Raw genomic sequence first — 18,158 nt, forward strand, 5'->3', positions numbered from 1 at the left:
CTTAAAAAAAAACACCTCTTACTCACATTTAAAGATGAGTCGTGTCACCTTATTTAAAACTTTAATACTAAGTACCCTTGTAAAAAAAGTAAACAACCAAAACATAAGATCCATTGAATACTCTTAGGCCAATCAAACAAGCAGCCTGGTGTTAAAGTGTATCAACGCCCATGCACAGCAACGGAAGCGGGTGGGGGACGGGGGGGGGGGGGGGGGGGGACGGGGGGCAGAGCAGAGAACGCGGCCCTCGTGCTCCACCAGCCCAGCCCGGTCACTGAAACCCACCATAATCCCTTCTCAATCCACATCTCACGCGCAAGCACAAGCGGGCCATCAGGCAATCGGGCAATCGAGCAATCCTGCTTCCCAGCTGCCGCGACCGAGGCCACGCCACGCCACGCCACGCGACCCGAATACAATTCATCGCGCGCAGGGGCTTAGATACGATACGCGACGCTCTGTCTAGGGTTTCCAGTTCTTGTTCGTTTCGGAATTGACCGATCCACGAATTGATTGCACCAGCTGCGACACGGAAGGCCGGGCTTCGGGGGCTCCGGAGGGTTTCGGTGGGTGTTGTGGGTAGAAGGGTTGGATGTTCCGCGCGCTGTGAGTATCGGTGGTTGGTGGGTTGGTGTGGTTTGGCTGGTCGTGGAGGGTTTGGTTGTGGGCCACGTGCTGGAGGACATGGAGGGAGTGCAGGACTAGCGTGCCTGGTTTTTGTAGGCGGAGGCGTTTCGAGGTCGCGGTGGTGTCTCGCGTGCGCGCCCTGCAGATACGATGGTCGCGAGTGAGTGAGGTGTGAGGTGGGTTGCGCATCAGGGTTAAGGGGGGGCGCGTGGGAGAGGCAGGGCATCGCTTGCCAAGAAAAGGGCAACCAGGAGGTATTAGTGCGCGGGTGGGGAGGATGGGCGATTCCATAGCGGAAGAGCTCGTGCAGCTGTTTCGGGGCATCAACGCGAGCTTGACGGTGAAGCTGTCTCATTTGCTGGGGTTCGTGTTTCGGAACAAGAATGCGAGCTCGATCGGGGCCGCGGCGGGGTTAGCCATTGCGCTGTGGTGGACGTGGAAGTGCTGGCGGATCCCGGGCGCCCGGCCGCACCCTCGCGTGGACAAGAGGGACGGGGCGGACGCGGCGTCGGCATCGGCAACGCGGGCACCTGCGGGGGCTTCCATGGACTCCGGGCCAGGGGCTTTGTCCACGGCGGTGGCGACGTCCATTACGCAGGCGACTCAGCGGGGGGGGCCGGCGGAGGGCAGGGTGAGCGAGACAGATGAGCTGAGCGTGGCCCAGATTGTGCGTCGGCAGCTGAACGGGAGCAGGAAGATGACGTGCCAGCTGCTGGGAGTGATCCTGGAGGAAAGCAGTCCCGAGGAGGTGCAGAAGCACGCGGTGGTGCGGCCGGCGGTGGTGGAAGTGCTGCTGGAGATCGCCCGGACGTGCGACCTGTACTTGGTGGCGCGGGTGGTGGACGACGCGAGCGAGGGGTTGGTGATGGGGGCGCTGGAGGCGGTGGGGTTGTTCTCGGAGGGGAAATTGAACCGGGAGAAGGTGTTGTTTTGCAGCACGGAGACGGGGAGGACGTCTTTCGTGCGGCAGCTGGAGCCGGACTGGCATGTGGACACGTCGAGGGACATCAATGCGGGGTTGGCGCCGTTCGTTCGGCACCAGCTGCATGTGTCGGGCGGCGGAGCTTCACCGATCGCGCCGAACGTGTACGTGGTGGAGTCGGTGGAGCAGTATTTTTCGGGTGCTTTCTGTAGCTAGGGAGGAGGCGAGGGGAAGCTGAGAATAAGGTTCATGACTGGAGGCGTGTGTATGTAATGTGTGCATAGCAGGGCGTGGGTGACGGTTGTCACAGCCGAGTAGTGGAGTAGCTGATAGTGTAGTAGGCGAGGACATGATGGCACTATAGGAGGCCCGACGGACTTGGCACAGGATGTATCAAATCCATCACCGTCACGATTGTGCAAGATGTGCAGATCGTTTTGTGACGATCTGTATTTGTTGCCTTATTGCAAGTCCCAAGTATTTTATGTCACCATTACATTGTAGAATTGCGTACGTCAGTTGGCATTATAGTCAGTTCAGTGTACCATTCGAGTGATAAATGGAGTTTCTTGCTGAACAGGGAGTTGACTGAACCACTGTTGTACGGTGGAAAATGGGAGTGAAATGCCTCTCCCGTCACAGAAATACTCGATTGTATATAAAGCGGGTTGTTGTTTTGTGAAAGGTATGTTGTGTTGCCATAATGTACCTGGATGATGATGAAGCGCTCAATTTAGGCTCACTGTACGGATGCGGTTGAGAAAAAGTGGGATTGGTTTGGTGGGGTTGAATTGCGTGTCTGGTTGCAGGAGTGGACTGTTCATCGCCAGTTTTCTAAACTGGATTCAGGATGACTTGGATAATAGCTGAGGTATTGTTTTCCCTCCGGACTTGACCTGAATGATGTGTGAGCCGACACAGATGTTCGACTTGTAGACGTTCCTCTGGACTTTAGAGGGTTTGTCATTGCTGGACCACGGAGTTCCCTCTTTTTGTCCCACTTGTCTAACTGGTGACATTCACATGTCAATTCATTGCCATGTCACCTTGTGGGGCTGCAGTATGAGGTGAGCAGTTTGAACAGGTTTTCTTCCCTGACCTGGGACTCGTCAAAGCAAGTGATCACCTTTAACGAATAAATCTGTTGTAGCTAAGTGACCCAAGGGTTAAACTTGGTGTAAATGACTTTGTATGGAAGGTATACTTTTATATGTTTTATATAGGTTTGCCTCTGCTTTGTGCACACATTGGGTATAGTTTACATTGTTTTTCTTTTGTAGTGACCTCTCATTTTGTTCATCATTTATATATTTATTTATCACGACATATATATACATATATATATATATATATATATATATTTGGGATTCATGGCATGGATTCTCTAGTGTTAACTTAATTTGGCTTGTTGCGGATGTGACATCAAATGAATTCATTGCTAATAGGTACTCTTCCATTTTGACTTGTATACTGACTAAAAAGATATCATGTGTGGTAGTTGTAGGATCAATTTAGACTTGAATGTCAATTAGAAGAATTTATTGGATGTTCATAGTAAAGTTCACAATGAACATATTAGTATGGTTTTTTTGGAAATTAGTTTATTTTCTGTGTGTGGAATAAAATTCTTTGGAGTCAGCTTTGGAGCTAGATTAGATGTTTTTTAATCTTTTTAATTTTAAAATTTTAATTATAATTTTTATAAACTTGAATACTAAATGATTATTTTTAATATTTAATTAAAAAATTCCTTTTTACCTTTATGAATGTGATATTATACTATATTATTATATTATTTGTTTCATGTGTAATAAGCTTTAGATTTTTCAAACATTCATTTTGGTATAGAATTTAGTTTTATTTAATTTCCAAGAAGGTTTAATATTGATAGTATCGTGTAATGATTCTACTTTATTATTGTATTGAAATCTTAATGCACAATGCATACTACTAAAGTCCCATCTAAGTAAAAGAAACTTTTTACAAAAACATAACAAAATAATTTATATGTTAAATAACTCTTTCATAGAAATAAGTTTCCTAAACATTTCAAATTCTAGAGGATGCATATAACAGAGTATGTTTCATTAGTGCACTTTACTCAGGATCAAAAACTCAATTCAGAGTCACTTGCGGAAGAATGGTTCAGCTTGCTTCCAAAACCGAATCATGAAAAGATATGATTTACTGTGATACACTGGATGGTAGGAAATGGGTTAAAGGTTAAAAGGAAAATATTCTCTGACAAGAAGACCCTGGTAATCCCTACATGTTCCAACTCAAAAACTCTCCACGATCAAAACCATCACAATGCATTGAATTCTATTCTTGGCAGTGTACGCATGCAAATGGTGACGCTAGCCTCCAAGCTTCCCGTTTGATTTGAACAAGGTTCAAATTAATCACTTCAGATCTATGTTGAACTACACTAATTAGTGCAAATCTAAAGAAGGTTTCCACTACAGATTGAAAACGAGCTCGTTAGCTCTGAATTCTATTGAGCCTGTTGTGGAGTCCAGGCCTGTCATCTGTCCAAGTCTCAAAAGAATGTATTGATTGCTGAGACACTGAATGTGGAGTGAGGTACAGTAACCTTTACTGTACATATGCACAAACGTGGAGCTTGAAGTTGAAGCATTCTGAACAGGAAACATTGAGCGCTTGTATACATGTAACCGTCCTGTATTCAAAAACTCGATTCATTAAACAATGGCAGAGCAAAAATGTATCCACTCGATTAGTAAGAAAATAAGACGAAATTGGCTATCCAAACAAACAGGTACAATTAGTAACGTCACATGAATTTACTGCAGATACCACCCATATGACCAACGACTGCTTCCAATTGTGAAGTTCAAGTTTTTTGGTAGTGTGATAGTGAGCCCCATCGTACTCTACTATAGAATTCCCTCTTCGTAAATTTTTGAACTGCCATAAATCTGCAAAGAGGAAGTTCTGCAAACCTAGTACTACAGAATGACTGATTAGAACAAATCCAAACACCTATCGAGAGGAATTTGACTATAATAGTGGACTATAGACAATACAGATCAAAGTAGAGAAAGATCACCTGTCCACTGAAGCCCTATCCGCGTATCACTCCGCAACTACATGAGCTTGAGGGCCACCGGAAGGAAGAATGCACGAGTACGTAACGTACTTCTGATTGTCAACGAGAACCACTACAAAAATTCGAGACAACCCTTTGGTCCCCTTTCTCCTACTATCTCCGTACTCCTCGGGTCCTGCCATTACTGACACCACCATGCTAGAAATTCCATCGCGCAGATTCTGTCCGTGCAGCTGCTCTCTAACTAAATTCTCTACCCTTGGATCCGTTCCATTGCGGGGCCCTTCGCCTTTAGCTGGAGGCTTTGAATTCACTGGGGGGAGGGGAACTGCGAATGGATCCCGGCGGCTACGAGGTCCGATAGGACCTGACAGTGTAGAAGTAATGTTGTGGGGACTACCCTGTGCAGCTTTGGCTGCAACTGACTCTGCCACGTTCTTGGCTTCAGAAGTGGAGGCTTGCCCTGCTGAACTAGCAGCTGCTGCTGTGTCAAACTGGAAAAGCTCCGTGCACATACCTGTGTTAAGTACAGGCCCTGCCAGATAAAAGAATGTGTCTGAGTGATTATATCCTGGATGACACACATGTACAGACCGAAAGATTCAAATTCGAATATTCAAGGGTGCCTAAACATGTCAACTGCCAACCAATACCATTTGAATTGAAATCATATAGAAAACGATCGCATAGGATAGACAGCCTAACGACTTACCAGCACTACATGATCTTATATCACAGGAATCCAAACAAGCATAAGCAAGTAGTCATAGAAGACTCGAAGAAATCCTACCACATTATTTGCAACCTAAGAATGTTCTGAGAAGCATCATGAGCAATCCGGAGCCCTCTACTGGGGAATACAAGACTCAAGATAGGCATTCACAAATCAATAGGCAGCGCTAAGGTTATAGAGTCTACGATCAGCAGAAAGGCATTGTCGAGATTCAGCTGTTGCTATTTCAGTGCTCGCAGCAGCTGCTGCCCAATGTAGATTACCAAGTGTAGGCACACAGCAAGTATCCTTGTCATGAGCTTTTCTATGAAGGAGCTTATTACAAGTCAAAGGTGGCAAGTTAGTTTGAACAAGAATCGAGGCTCCAGAGCTTTTATCATTCCTCGTCAGCGAAGGCATACTCTCCTTGGTGTCACTTATATTTCTTTGGCAAATTTTAGGCTCTTCATATGTCAACCAGGTGAAATTAGTGATTGAAACAACATGATGAAATAAAAATACCTCGTAGACAAACAGTACTCAAAATATCGGGAAAAGAAAAGAAAAGAACAAAAAGAAAAGTTCAGCCATGAACAATGCGCATTAAGATTATGTCTCAGTCAATAGACTACCACTCCGAGACTCTAACACTATTAAGGATTCACACTTCAGTTTTAAAATAGTGTAGACACTACGTCTATCTAAACTCATCAAATGCGAACCTAAAGAATGGAATTGGGTCAGGTATGAATTCCACACACGACAACTTGAGTTGCACCTGTGGAAAGGCTTGAAAAAAGCCCCGACTGTAACGGCTTTCTGAAAGCCGCATCGTAATGGATAAAACTATAGAAAGTTACTTGGGTGGCAGCTACAGCTTTGAAGTTATCTACAGATTGCTCAGCAGGTGATTGTGACATTATCTTGGTCAGTTCGCTTGCAACAAAACTTGTCTCTGGGTCTAACAAAGCCCAAGAGGAGTATCAAAACCAAACATTACTCAAGTATCCAGATCAGAAACACAAGTCAAGTCTCGAAGAATAACACAAACACGAAGCCGCGACCACAGAACGAGATCGATGACACAAAGCATAAGGTGGAAAATCTTCGAAAGGGAAACAGAATTAGTACCATGAAGACCACCAAGCATCCACTGTTGCAAAGCTCCACCATGAAGCACTGGCGAAACTGGATTGTTCGTTCCGAGAACAGACTTCACTTTCCCTGGAAGAGGTCTAGCAGTTACAAAAGGTCCAGTCGTGGCATTCTGTATAACTTCGGCTTTACTCGGAGCCAGATTGTCCCACACTTTGACGGAAAGACCTTTCATTGCCTGACCCTCAGAGATAGTTTTTTCTGATTGCTTCTTTCCCTTCTTCTTCCCTACACTCTTGCTCTTTTTCTCAGACTGCTTCTTTGCTGCTCTGTCGCCGGCCATAATCGCTTGAATGATCAGATTCCCATCTACTTTTACAAGACCATTGGCGCCAGGAACAAATACAGATGCGGCAAACGATTGACTTGTATTGGAAGGAACCATTTCACTCCCCATCAGTAATGGAGCTTTCCCGGAACTGAAGTAATCTGACGGTGGTTGACGTCGTTGCTCAGCGGAAAGTCCAAGAGTCTCGTTTCCATGCACTGATTGTTGGGCTGAAAATTCCAGTTCAGTTTTTGGGATCTGCGACTTCTCAGGCGCGTATTGTAGTTTCTCAGAAGCTAGTCGTGTGTGTATACTTGGAACTCCCTCTCGTTCAGGACCATACTCTCCTTCACGTAATGGCAACCACCCAGGTTCATTATCCCACGAACTAACCCCTATGTGATTCAGAGGATTACCAGCTTCGTCCCAGCTTGCAAGCACACGGGCCCCAACTCGCACGCTCCCCACACGCGTGTTATCTTTGACTCCGCTGGAGCCTTTGAGACCTGGGTCAACTGAGCCAAACAACATGGCCACGCAGAGAAGTCCCATAACTGCTACGGACGCAGCACCTGCAGCTTTTAATTTCACCCGCTTTCTGTCTCCGCCTTCGTTCGTCGCCCCTGTCTTTGCTCTTTTTGTACTGCGGGCAGGAGTCTGTGTTTTCATCCGTGGGATTGGAACAGGCGGCATTTGCCCACCTAGATACATTGGCCTGCCAGCGACCATTCCAGGGTAGGGTCCCATAGGCAACACTTGCATTGGCATTCCCGGCCTTGGTGGACAAACACCTGGAAAATCCAAAAAGATCATTAAAGAGTAACAAAATGTAAAATACAAACTTTGAAACCGTGAAACAGCGAGACATGTATTCTTTTATACCCAGACTAGGTTTCATGCTTAAAATACAAAGAGCTTAAACGCCATTTAGTTAATTCTTAGCGAAATGTTATGGTAAGTAAAGCACACAGACCAAAAGAAATGCTTTCTTAAATTACGTATAGGAAGAAAACAAAAAAGGTGAGGTTTAACCTGGAGCTGGATAGTAATATCCAAGTTGTCTCCGAAGATTTAAATTCTCTGCAGTCAAATGACTGATAGTAGCATTAAGATCCGCGACAGTTGCTGTCATAGTTCGTAGTTTACCCTCTAACTCATCTACATAAACCTTTTTTCTTTGCCTAGAAAGTTGAGCGCTCTCACGATTCCGCATCAACCGAGCACGTCGTTTCTCGTCATCCTCATCACAAGCCTCCCCCTTTCTGTCAGCATCACTTTGATCGCTCTGCTGGTCTTCCGACACCTCCTGATTTTGCATCTTGACAGACTCTATTTCACATTTCTCCCGAATGAGAGGCTTGTTAGACTCTTCTCTGTCCTCTACATTTACCCCCCTGTCCCCAGGCCTTGCCAGTAAACCTACTTTAATAACGTTACCAAAATTCTGAAGTTGTCGCACACTGAAAGTTGCCAACTGCGCTGCAGCCGAAGGAGTTGCCACCCCAGCTGCGGAGCCTGTGCCTGACACATCTCGAGAACCTACTCCTCGCTCATCACTCTGAGGATTTTTCTCCTTCATTTCAGATGCCCCGCCTTCCCTTTCAGTGACACTTGACAGAGACGTTGGGCTCTCCGAATGAGATGAGACCTCTTCAGTTAATTCTCGTTTAAGAGTAATCGACGAGTCTGGGACGGTTTCTTTGTCCTTCCATAAATCAACCTCCATTCCTGAGCTTGAATCTCCACTCACCTGGGTCAAGCTGCTCGCGGGAGATGTTGAAACATACACCTCCGTACGGGTGGATGCGTATGCTACCTGTGTTACATGTGAGTGGGGAGCGATAGGAAAATGTGTCTCTGCTGCATCATGGTGTCCAAGGGGCTCTCCTTTCGGATGTATCAAATCTGGTTGTCCTGAAACGCCGATGGAAGGATCCTCTTTCCCAAAGATATCTTCCACGACGTTTGTGGAGGTTCCAAGCCCCAGATCGGAAGACAATTGATCGTCAGTGGAGTGGAGTAACAAAGAATCTGACACTAGCTCTTGAGGGTAAAAATGATCCTTCGGTTCTTTTGAAGTACAATCGAATTGCGAGTAATTCTCAAGATCGGAAGGAAGAGGTCTTGCATGCTCGTCTAATACGGCGGGGTTTAGGAACAGAGAAACCCAATCTTCACTTATCTTTTCCCAATTCTCCGAAGCCTCACTAGAAGACAATGTTAGCACTGCAGGGTCGGCGTCCTCCAACGTTTCATCATCATCGTGTTCACTTAACTCCGGGATTTCAATTTTTCTTTCCATGATTTGAAAACTCATGTTTGAATTTAAAATGAATAGTGTCCAGACCAGAAAAACCCAGAAACAGCTTTCATCATCACACTTCAGCGACCTGTACAGAAAACACAATGCACGCCGAATGGATCAACATAAGGCCGCAAAAAGAATGCACCTTTTACGTCAGATACCCTGACAAAACTGGGCAGAACCAATTCAGAAAATTTTGTCTTAAAGTACGTGGTTCTCACGCAAATACCATTTCAACACACAATGTTCTCAATTCCAGGGATCAAGGTTGTAAATAGACATAACTAGTGAAGACGAAAAAGAATCCAGCTTTAATCACAGCTGCGTCATCTGAAAGATCACCACCGTATCCCAAAAGGCATTACTCTTTGACATCAACTCTCACCTTCGACACTACGCTGTTACCACCAAATTTTGAAGCACTGAGAACCCGGTGGTGTGAACCAATCTTCTTCGTACAACACGAAGCTCTCAAACACCCGCACTAGGAAACGACGTCGTGTAACCAGCTACCCCTCTACGAGATTCTGTCCGTACCGCAGCAACCCACAGATCCTGCGTCGTGATCCTCTGTGCTCGACGCAACTCAAACCCTTGCCATTGCACCGCCACACCTCATCCCCGTCATCCTCAAACTCGACTCCATCACCACACACACACTAAATCTCCCCACCCCGTCACGCTTAACCCTACACCCGCATTAATCGCCTCTCCCCCCCACACACTCTCACAGTCCCCACTCACGTACCACTCCTACCCTCAAAAAATTTCCTCAAGAGCCCCTTCACAAAGCTCAGTTGCGCACGTAGGCGACGGCAATGTCGAACCCACTATCCCCTCGTCCACCTGCACGCCTTCGCATTCATGACATTACGTCAGCCCGACGCAGCAACGACCCAACACCGTTCTCACGCCCGCCCGCCTCTATCTCCGTCCAAACAAGCATTAAAAACCTCCAAATCGGGAAACGACAAGACCAAACCCAAATGCGCAGCCGTGAACTCCCCCGATCAAACGATCACAACGACTTTCCTACCGCGGCCTACGAGAATCCCACTAGTCCTCGAGGTCGCGGGACTCTCCCACTTCACACGAGCTCCGCAGCACGAGGCTCCACTCTCACCGGCGTGCGGCGGCGCCGACCGCAGGACGATGAGTGCCTGATCGAAAGCGAATGCCAGACGCCGACCACCAAGAGGGTATCAAATCCCCCGAGGACGGGGCGCACGTCGAGCGGTCGTGCCCCTTCCCCTCCAACTGACGCGATTGTTGACCCTTCCAGTCGCTGGGTTCCCCTGCCTGACTTTTTCCTTTAAAAGTAAACGTAAAAAGTGACTTCATCTCATATACGCCTTAATATTTTAATAGTATGTATGGTCCATTGGCCATACTGTTTTGTGATTGGATCGTGGAACCACCAGCGTCAATGTTGGGCGGTAGGTCTCGTGGTCTTTGTTTCTACAAGTAGTGCGACCATACCAACTTTTAGTGGGTTTGATTAGTGCCTGAGCTTTAAATTTATTTGTTGTTGAAATATTGGTTTGTTTGAACCTCTGCTGTGCAAGTTTGTATTAAAACCAACTTGAGATTACACAATCCTTAAATTAGGTGACATTAATGCATCTGTTCCAATTTATGGATCACTAAGGGAATGATTTTGTCCCCTATCTTTGTGGAACCATAAAAAATAAAAATAAATAAAACCCTAAAATAAAATTCCCTCAGTATTCAAAACTGAATAAACAACTATTCAAAATTACCAATTATGACCTAAACTGTAACCATTTCAAATATAAATTTAAACTTATGCCAAAGTGACTTATGTTGGGATATTCCTCACTTTTTATTTTTCATTTTTTCATTTTTTATCAACAACTTTTTAAAACAAACCCCAAACATTTCAACATTTTTAAAGTCCCTATACAAAAATCTGAGTAGCATGATGGTCCCTAGAGTATATTCTAGGCCAATTCCAGGCCTTTTCAGTGGTATGGAAGTTTCCTTGCCTAGACTGAAACACTGACTTCAACTATAATTCAACTGGATTCATCAACATTTGGCCAACATGCACACAAAATGCATGGGCCCCTACAGGGGGAATAAAAAGGGGATAGAAGCATGAGCCAATGAAACAAAAACAAGCACAAGCCTATTTGTACTTCCTACACAAGATGTATAGTAGCTCTCATCACAATCTCATTAACATACTACTATACAGCATACTATTATTGTCCTTTCTTTCTTAAATGCTAAGCTCTAGTACCAGCAGGAAGTAGATATAGATGGTCATTTTTATGCAAATCACTGTAAAATGTTTTAGCTCTGAGGAAAAATCTAACTTTGGATTATAATTCATATCAGAGGTCAGTGCTTCTGTAGCTGTTTGAAGTGGTTATTTCCACATTTTACTTAGGATTTTTGTTTCGCTTTAAGTGTACGTATCAGGAGTTACAATTTGTTGTTAATTAAGTATATATTTTCTGGTAAATAATATGTATATTGATATTGTATTAATGTATTAATATATGTATGCTTTTATACACAAATAATTTAGTCAGTAAATACATTAAATAAACGGGGGGGGGGATGCCTTATCACTTAACTTTTGAAGAAAGGAAAATCTCAGCATTTGAATTCAGACATGAGAATTGCATGAAAATGCTTGAACTCATGACTTAGTATTTCAAAAATGTAATTATAAAAAATAATAAATATCTTACAAAAAATTTTGGGAAAATTTTAGTGATGACTGTAAAAGTTATTTCTTTTCAATATAAATTTGAAAAAAGTTAACACACCAAGCCTTTTTACAGATTCTCAAAGTTGATGTAGTAGTCTGTGTTGAGAATGTTTAGAAAGACACAAGAGTAATAGTAAGTCATACACACACAAGAGTAATAGTAAGTCATACACACACACAAGAGTAATAGTAAGTCATACACACACATAAGAGTAATAGTAAGTCATACACACAAGAGGGTTTCTAAGGAGAGAGAGCTTCACACACACAATTCTATTGATCTAGTTGTGTCTTGTATACAAGAAGAGAAAAGAGTAGAGAATAAACAGTACTTCTCCACTAGACTCTAAATATTGTAGCTATGGTAATTACTATAGTCTACAGTAAATATTATGGAGAGCGCTGGCTATATTTAATGATCTCAACACTCCTCCTCACTCATCATAATATTTACATAATATAAAATTTGTATAGAATTATGATCTATACTTTTCTGTGATCTTGCAAGATCAAAAATTGTTGCCTCATTAAAACCTTATCTAGGAAAACTTTATTTTATTTAAGGACAAAACCATAGATAAATGAAAAAGAGTACAACATCATTTTCTTTAATTATTTCAAGAGCTCATTAACTTTCATATTCAAGAAAAGCAAGTCGCCGCATACCAATGCCATAAGTAAGTCGACAATGGTTGCTTAATGGGAGAGCTTTGGTGAAGAGATCAATAAGGTTATTTGTAGATTCAATTTTCTTAATTATAAGTGCTTGATCAATAATCAAGTCATGAGTATAACTAAAATACTTTGGATCAATATGCTTTGTCCTGTTGCCTTTAATGAAACCAACTTGCATCTGTGCAATACAAGCACTATTATCTTCATGCAAGATAGTTGGAGAATCATCATATGAAAATCCACAGGTTGTTTGAATGAATTTATCAATTGATTGCAACCAAATACATTCTCGAGATGCTTCATGTAAGGCAATAATTTTTGCATGGTTGGATGAGTTGTTGCAGTTATTTTTTGTTTCACTGATTTCCATGATATTGTAGCTCCATATCTTAAAAATACATATCTTGTTTGAGATTTAGTTGTTGCAATATCAGATTTATATCCTGCATCACAATATCCAACCAATTTTGGATCTGCAGATTTTGTATAATATTATCCCAAGTCTTCAGTACCTTTTAAATAACGTAATAAATGTTTGATGACATTCCAATGTCGTAGTATTGGATGTGCACTATGTCCTGCAAGAACACTAACTGCAAATGTAATATCAGGTCTTGTAGATGTAGCTAAATACAAAAGTGCTCCAACCGTTGTGAGGTATGGATATTGGTCTCCCAATATTTCATCCTCCTCCTCGCATGGACGGTATGGATCATGACCATCACGACCACGTCCAACCATTGGTGTGGACAATGGATAAGCATCAATCATATTAAATCTTTGCAAGATTCGTCTAATATACGTTAGTTGGCAAAAAAAAATGCTACCATGTGTAAGATGCATAATCTGAAGATCAATGCAGAAAGTTATTTTTCCTACGATTTTCATCTCAAATTCACGTATAAATAGGTTTGTAGCTGTAACACATGCAGATGTAGTGCCCACTAGGTTAAGATCATCAACATATACAACGATGATCACAAAACCAATTTTATCCCGTTTGATAAACAAACAAGGGATTAGTGGATCACTTATAAAATTATTTGTAATTAAATAATCTCGAAGATGTTGATACCACATTCGTCCAAATTGCTTTAAACCATACAAGGCCTTACATAATTTAATACCATGATATTTTCCTAGAGTGGGTTGATTTGGAGTTCTTATTTCTAAGCCAAGTGGAACTTTCATATAAATATTTGCATCAAGAGAACCATATAGATATGCAGTTACTACATCCATCAGATGCATCTCAAGGGTGGCATAAACTGTCATTCCAATAATATATCGAAATGTAATTGAATCCATGATTGGAGAATATGTGGATTCATAATCAATGCCAAAATGTTGAGTAAATCCTTGAGCAACAAGACGAGCTTTATAGCAGATTATTTGGCCTTAAGCATCTCACTTGTGTACTAATACTATTTTATATCTCACAGGACAAGATGTAAGAGTGTCTACAATTGGACCAAAGACTTTCCTCTTACGCAAAGAGGAATGTTCATCTTCAATAGCAGTTTTCTATTTTGACCAATCTGAGCGATGCATCACCTCTTCGATGGTTTGAGGTTCAGGATCATCTTCCTTGCAAGAAATGGCTTCTATAATCATATATGCAAATGATTCATCTATCGTAATAGATGGTCTGTCCCAAATATCATTTGTAGCATAATACATAATAGATAATTCTTTAGTCAACTTGTTCTTATTCCTTCCAATTCCAAGATTGTTTTTCATAGGAATTGAAGGTACATTATGCATGGATATATCATCATGAATTGGTAGTCCTGCAAGATGAGTGGCAATTTCTTGAGAAATAATACCAGAATTAATTAATTTTATAGCTTTCTTCTTACGTGGTTGCTTATGTGGTCCACGAATTCTTTTAGTTGTTGTTGTTATAACTTGAGGTATTGTAGTCAATGGCACTGGAATCTGAGCAGGTGCATTTTGAGCCTCATTAATAGGAACTTTTGTAATTTTAGGTGTATCATTGAAGCCATCAAATGTTTCATCCGCGATCCGTTTTAAATACAAAATCTTAGCAACTTCAGTTTCTGCCAAAGATGTTCTAGGATCGAGATTCATTGTAAATGTTTCTGGTGCTTTAAATATGAGTACTTTATTTCTTTGTTGATTGGATACTCCTCCTCAAAGAGATGGAAATACATTTTCTTGAAAACAGCAATTTTACAAACGTGCACGTAATAATGTGCCAGTTAATAGATCAACAATACGAATAATGCTTGGTAAATCAAAACCAACATATATGCCTTCTTGTCGATGAGGTCCAATGGTATGCCATTAAGGTTCTGATACTGGAATCCAAGCACGGCAACCAAATATTCGTAAGTGAGATACATTTGGAACACGACCCGAAATGAGCTCATATCGTGAAACAATTTCAAGAGAAGAAAGGCGGAGGCATATTAATGCTGCAGCATGTAAAACTGCATGACCCCCATAGATGCAGGTAGATTTGCGTGAAAGAAGAGTAGCCAGGTAATGAGTTGTATACGCTTTATAAATGACTCTGCAAGTCCATTTTGAGCATGTTCATATGGAACACAATATGTCAACTCGATTCCTATTGCAGTATAATAGTCTTCAAAAGACTTTGATGCAAATTCTTTTGCATTATCCATACGCAATGTTTTTATAGGATAATCAAGAAAATGTGCCCGAAAGCAAATAAGCATAGATATAAGATTGGCAAACACCATGTTTCGAATTGATAATAATGAAACATGTGATTGTTTACCTGATGGATCAACAAGGACCAAAAAATAACGAAATGGTCCTGATATTGGATTAATAGGACCACAAATATCACCATGCAATCATTCAAGCATTGGTGGTAATTCTTATGGAACTTTCCAAATTGAAGGCCGAATAATCATTTTACCTTGCACGCATGCACGACATAATTCCATAAAGTCTACATCTATAAGCTTTAAATTGTGTCCAATTATACATGGAATGATCTTTCTAAATAATGTGGATTCTGGATGTCCCAATCGTCCATACCAGAGAGAAACACGACTCTCTGAGATAGATGATGCAAAATTAAATATAATGGAAGGCCGAATTACAATTTGGTATAAACCATTTTCTATAGCAAAAGCTTTTTCAACAACTTTATGATTCTTTGCAAGAACCAAAATCTCTTTTCTATTTAAAGTGGTGGTCGAGAGGTGATAACCATTAATACGCACGTTTCGGTAGCTGATCAGACTCCGAGGTGCTGAAGGTGCAAACATCGCATGTTTATATTTTATGATGGAACCCATAGGTAATTTTACCATCGTTGTGCCCTCTTGGAAACAAAACGCATTTGCTCCAGCCATGGTCATCATACTTTTAGTTTGTCAAGTTGAAGATTTTTCAATAAAAAATCGTCTATCTCGCAAGATAGAATGTGTTGTTGCAGAATAAATGAGAGCATCATTTGATTCATCATTAGAGGTTCTATCATTCATATAAGCCTCTAAGTCATCAACACCAATTGAATCCATGGACACATCCATGGTATGAACTTCACGAGCCTCACCTTGTAATTCTTATTTTCTTGGAATATTTTAATAAAATATTCTAAAGTATGGCACGCATATGCTAAATGTCCAATCATTCCACACTTATGGCAAGAACGCATCTTTGATTTTTGTTTTCTACTATAATTAATAGTAGAACATTTATTCTTAATATATGGGTAGAAATGGTCTTGACTATGACTACCTTGATACTTATGAGCATGTTTCCCATGTTTATATAATTTCTTCTTAGACTTTGAAATATTAAGTGCATGAGATTTTGGAACTGTAGTTCCAATAGGACGAGCTTCCCCATTGCTCAAGAGTAGCTCATTTTGCTTCTTTGCAAGAAGTAGATAGGACATGAGATCAGAATGACTCTGACATTTCATGTTCCTGTATTGTTGTGCAAGCATAGCAAATACAAGAGGAAATATAGAGAGAGTTTTCTCAATCATTTCTTCTTCAGAAATGCTTTGTCTATATAATCGTAATTGTGAGAAAATACTATACATTTCACTATTGAAAGCATTTAAATTTGAAAAATCCAAGACACGTAAATGTGTCCAATTATGACGTGCATGTCGAAGAAAAATGGTCTTTTGATGATTAAACCTAGATTTAAGATTCTTCCAAAGTTCTGCAGGATCTTTCATTTCCAAATATTGATGTTGTAATGCAGGTATAAGATGACGACGAAGGAGAAGAAGTGCTTTCCAACGAATAGAAAGAGATATAGAAATACTTGTTGTAGGAGATTCTTCATACATAATGACATCCGAGAGTTATTTTGCAAATAAATTTGCTTTTGCCATTTATGCCCATAATAGATAATTGTTTCCATCTACAGTCAATGATAGAAATAAAAGAGCTTAAAAATGTTGAGATGCACTGGTAATAATTGGAACCATAGTAGAAGCAGTTGAAGATGTTGAAGCACTCATTATAAATAAATCTATAAAGAAAATACAAGATCAAGTAGAAAAGTTGAGTAAAACGTACCTTAAAATATTAAGTCAAATAAAATGATAAACTTGAACTTGAAATAAACAAACATATATATATATATATATATATATATATATATATTTAAAGAGAGAGTTGTAGATTAAGGCAGTAGAACAGCAATAAGATGGCGGCAGCAGGCAGCGGTAGGGCGGCAGGATGGCAGCGGCAGACAACAGCGGCGGGTGGCGGCGGGCAGCGGTGGGCGGCAGTGGCGGGCAACAGCGACGGCAGCGGTATAAGGGCGGCGATGGCAGCGACAAATTCGGCGACAGTTTGATGGCAGGCGCGAGGCGCAACAGGGAGCAAGGAGCAAGCAGAGGGTGGAGTTGGGCTAGATCAAGTATTCAGAGCAAGCAAGGCAAAGAGTGGAACAAGTGCTCTAAGCAAGCAGCTAATGTGTGAGGGGCCAACAAGAAGAACAAAATCATGAAGCAGACACTGAGCAAGAGTAGCAATAAGTTTGAATAGTCAAAGACTAGAGCAAAAAATTGTGATAATATGTAGAAGAGAATCGTGCTGATAACGTGTTGAGAATGTTTAGAAAGACACAAGAGTAATAGTAAGTCATACACACACACAAGAGTAGTAGTAAGTCATACACACATACAAGAGTAGTAATAAGTCATACACACACACAAGAGTAGTAGTAAGTCATACACACATACAAGAGTAGTAATAAGTCATACACACACACAAGAGTAGTAGTAAGTCATACACATACACAAGAGTAGTAGTAAGTCATACACACACACGAGAGTAATAGTAAGTCATACACACACATAAGAGTAGTAGTAAGTCATACACACAAGAGGGTTTCTAAGGAGAGAGAGCTTCACACACACAATTCTATTGATCTGGTTGTATCTCGTATACAAGAAGAGAAAAGAGGAGAGGATAAACAGTACTTCTCCACTAGACTCTAAATATTGTAGCTACAGTAATTATTGTAGTCTACAGTAAATATTATGGAGAGCGCAGGCTATATTTAATGATCTCAATAGTTTGGTTAGCAAACCAAATATATTATTAGATTATTTTTGTTTTTTTATTATTATATTATATTATTTTTTTCTTATTATATATTATATATTATATTATTTATATATTTATATGTTTATATATTATTTATATTTATTATTAATA

General features: G+C 41.3%; 2 protein-coding genes across 14 annotated transcripts; one reads left to right on the forward strand and one right to left on the reverse strand.

Annotated features, from left to right (window-relative positions):
• The first annotated feature begins 253 nt into the window (after positions 1 to 253).
• LOC112279996 (ubiquitin-conjugating enzyme E2 enzyme activator PEX22) lies at positions 254 to 2,233 on the forward strand. Its single transcript, XM_024514877.3, has one exon. The coding sequence runs from the start codon at positions 905 to 907 to the stop codon at positions 1,763 to 1,765; it is 861 nt and encodes a 286-aa protein (XP_024370645.1). The 5' UTR covers positions 254 to 904; the 3' UTR covers positions 1,766 to 2,233.
• A 1,446-nt stretch (positions 2,234 to 3,679) lies between these two features.
• On the reverse strand, positions 3,680 to 10,235 carry LOC112280249 (uncharacterized). Of its 13 annotated transcripts, none has more exons than XR_012217209.1 (8): positions 9,445 to 9,729; positions 7,787 to 9,144; positions 6,463 to 7,545; positions 6,110 to 6,292; positions 5,538 to 5,795; positions 4,620 to 5,154; positions 4,443 to 4,512; positions 3,680 to 4,229 (listed from the first exon to the last, which is right to left on the reverse strand). XR_012217209.1 is itself a non-coding variant. In XM_024515535.2 (7 exons), the coding sequence occupies exons 2-6, from the start codon at positions 9,069 to 9,071 to the stop codon at positions 4,646 to 4,648; spliced, it is 3,318 nt and encodes a 1,105-aa protein (XP_024371303.1). In that variant the 5' UTR covers positions 9,072 to 9,144; positions 10,096 to 10,235; the 3' UTR covers positions 3,680 to 4,229; positions 4,620 to 4,645. The 13 variants fall into 13 exon arrangements, 9 of the variants coding, with proteins under 9 accessions (XP_024371303.1, XP_073389010.1, XP_024371304.1 ...); XR_016502099.1 differs by having other exon boundaries at positions 4,367 to 4,512; XR_016502098.1 differs by having other exon boundaries at positions 4,358 to 4,512.
• Between the last annotated feature and the right edge of the window lie 7,923 nt (positions 10,236 to 18,158).

Source organism: Physcomitrium patens, chromosome 3 (assembly GCF_059467195.1).
Source record: "Physcomitrium patens ecotype Gransden chromosome 3, ASM5946719v1, whole genome shotgun sequence".
NCBI lineage: Eukaryota > Viridiplantae > Streptophyta > Bryopsida > Funariales > Funariaceae > Physcomitrium > Physcomitrium patens.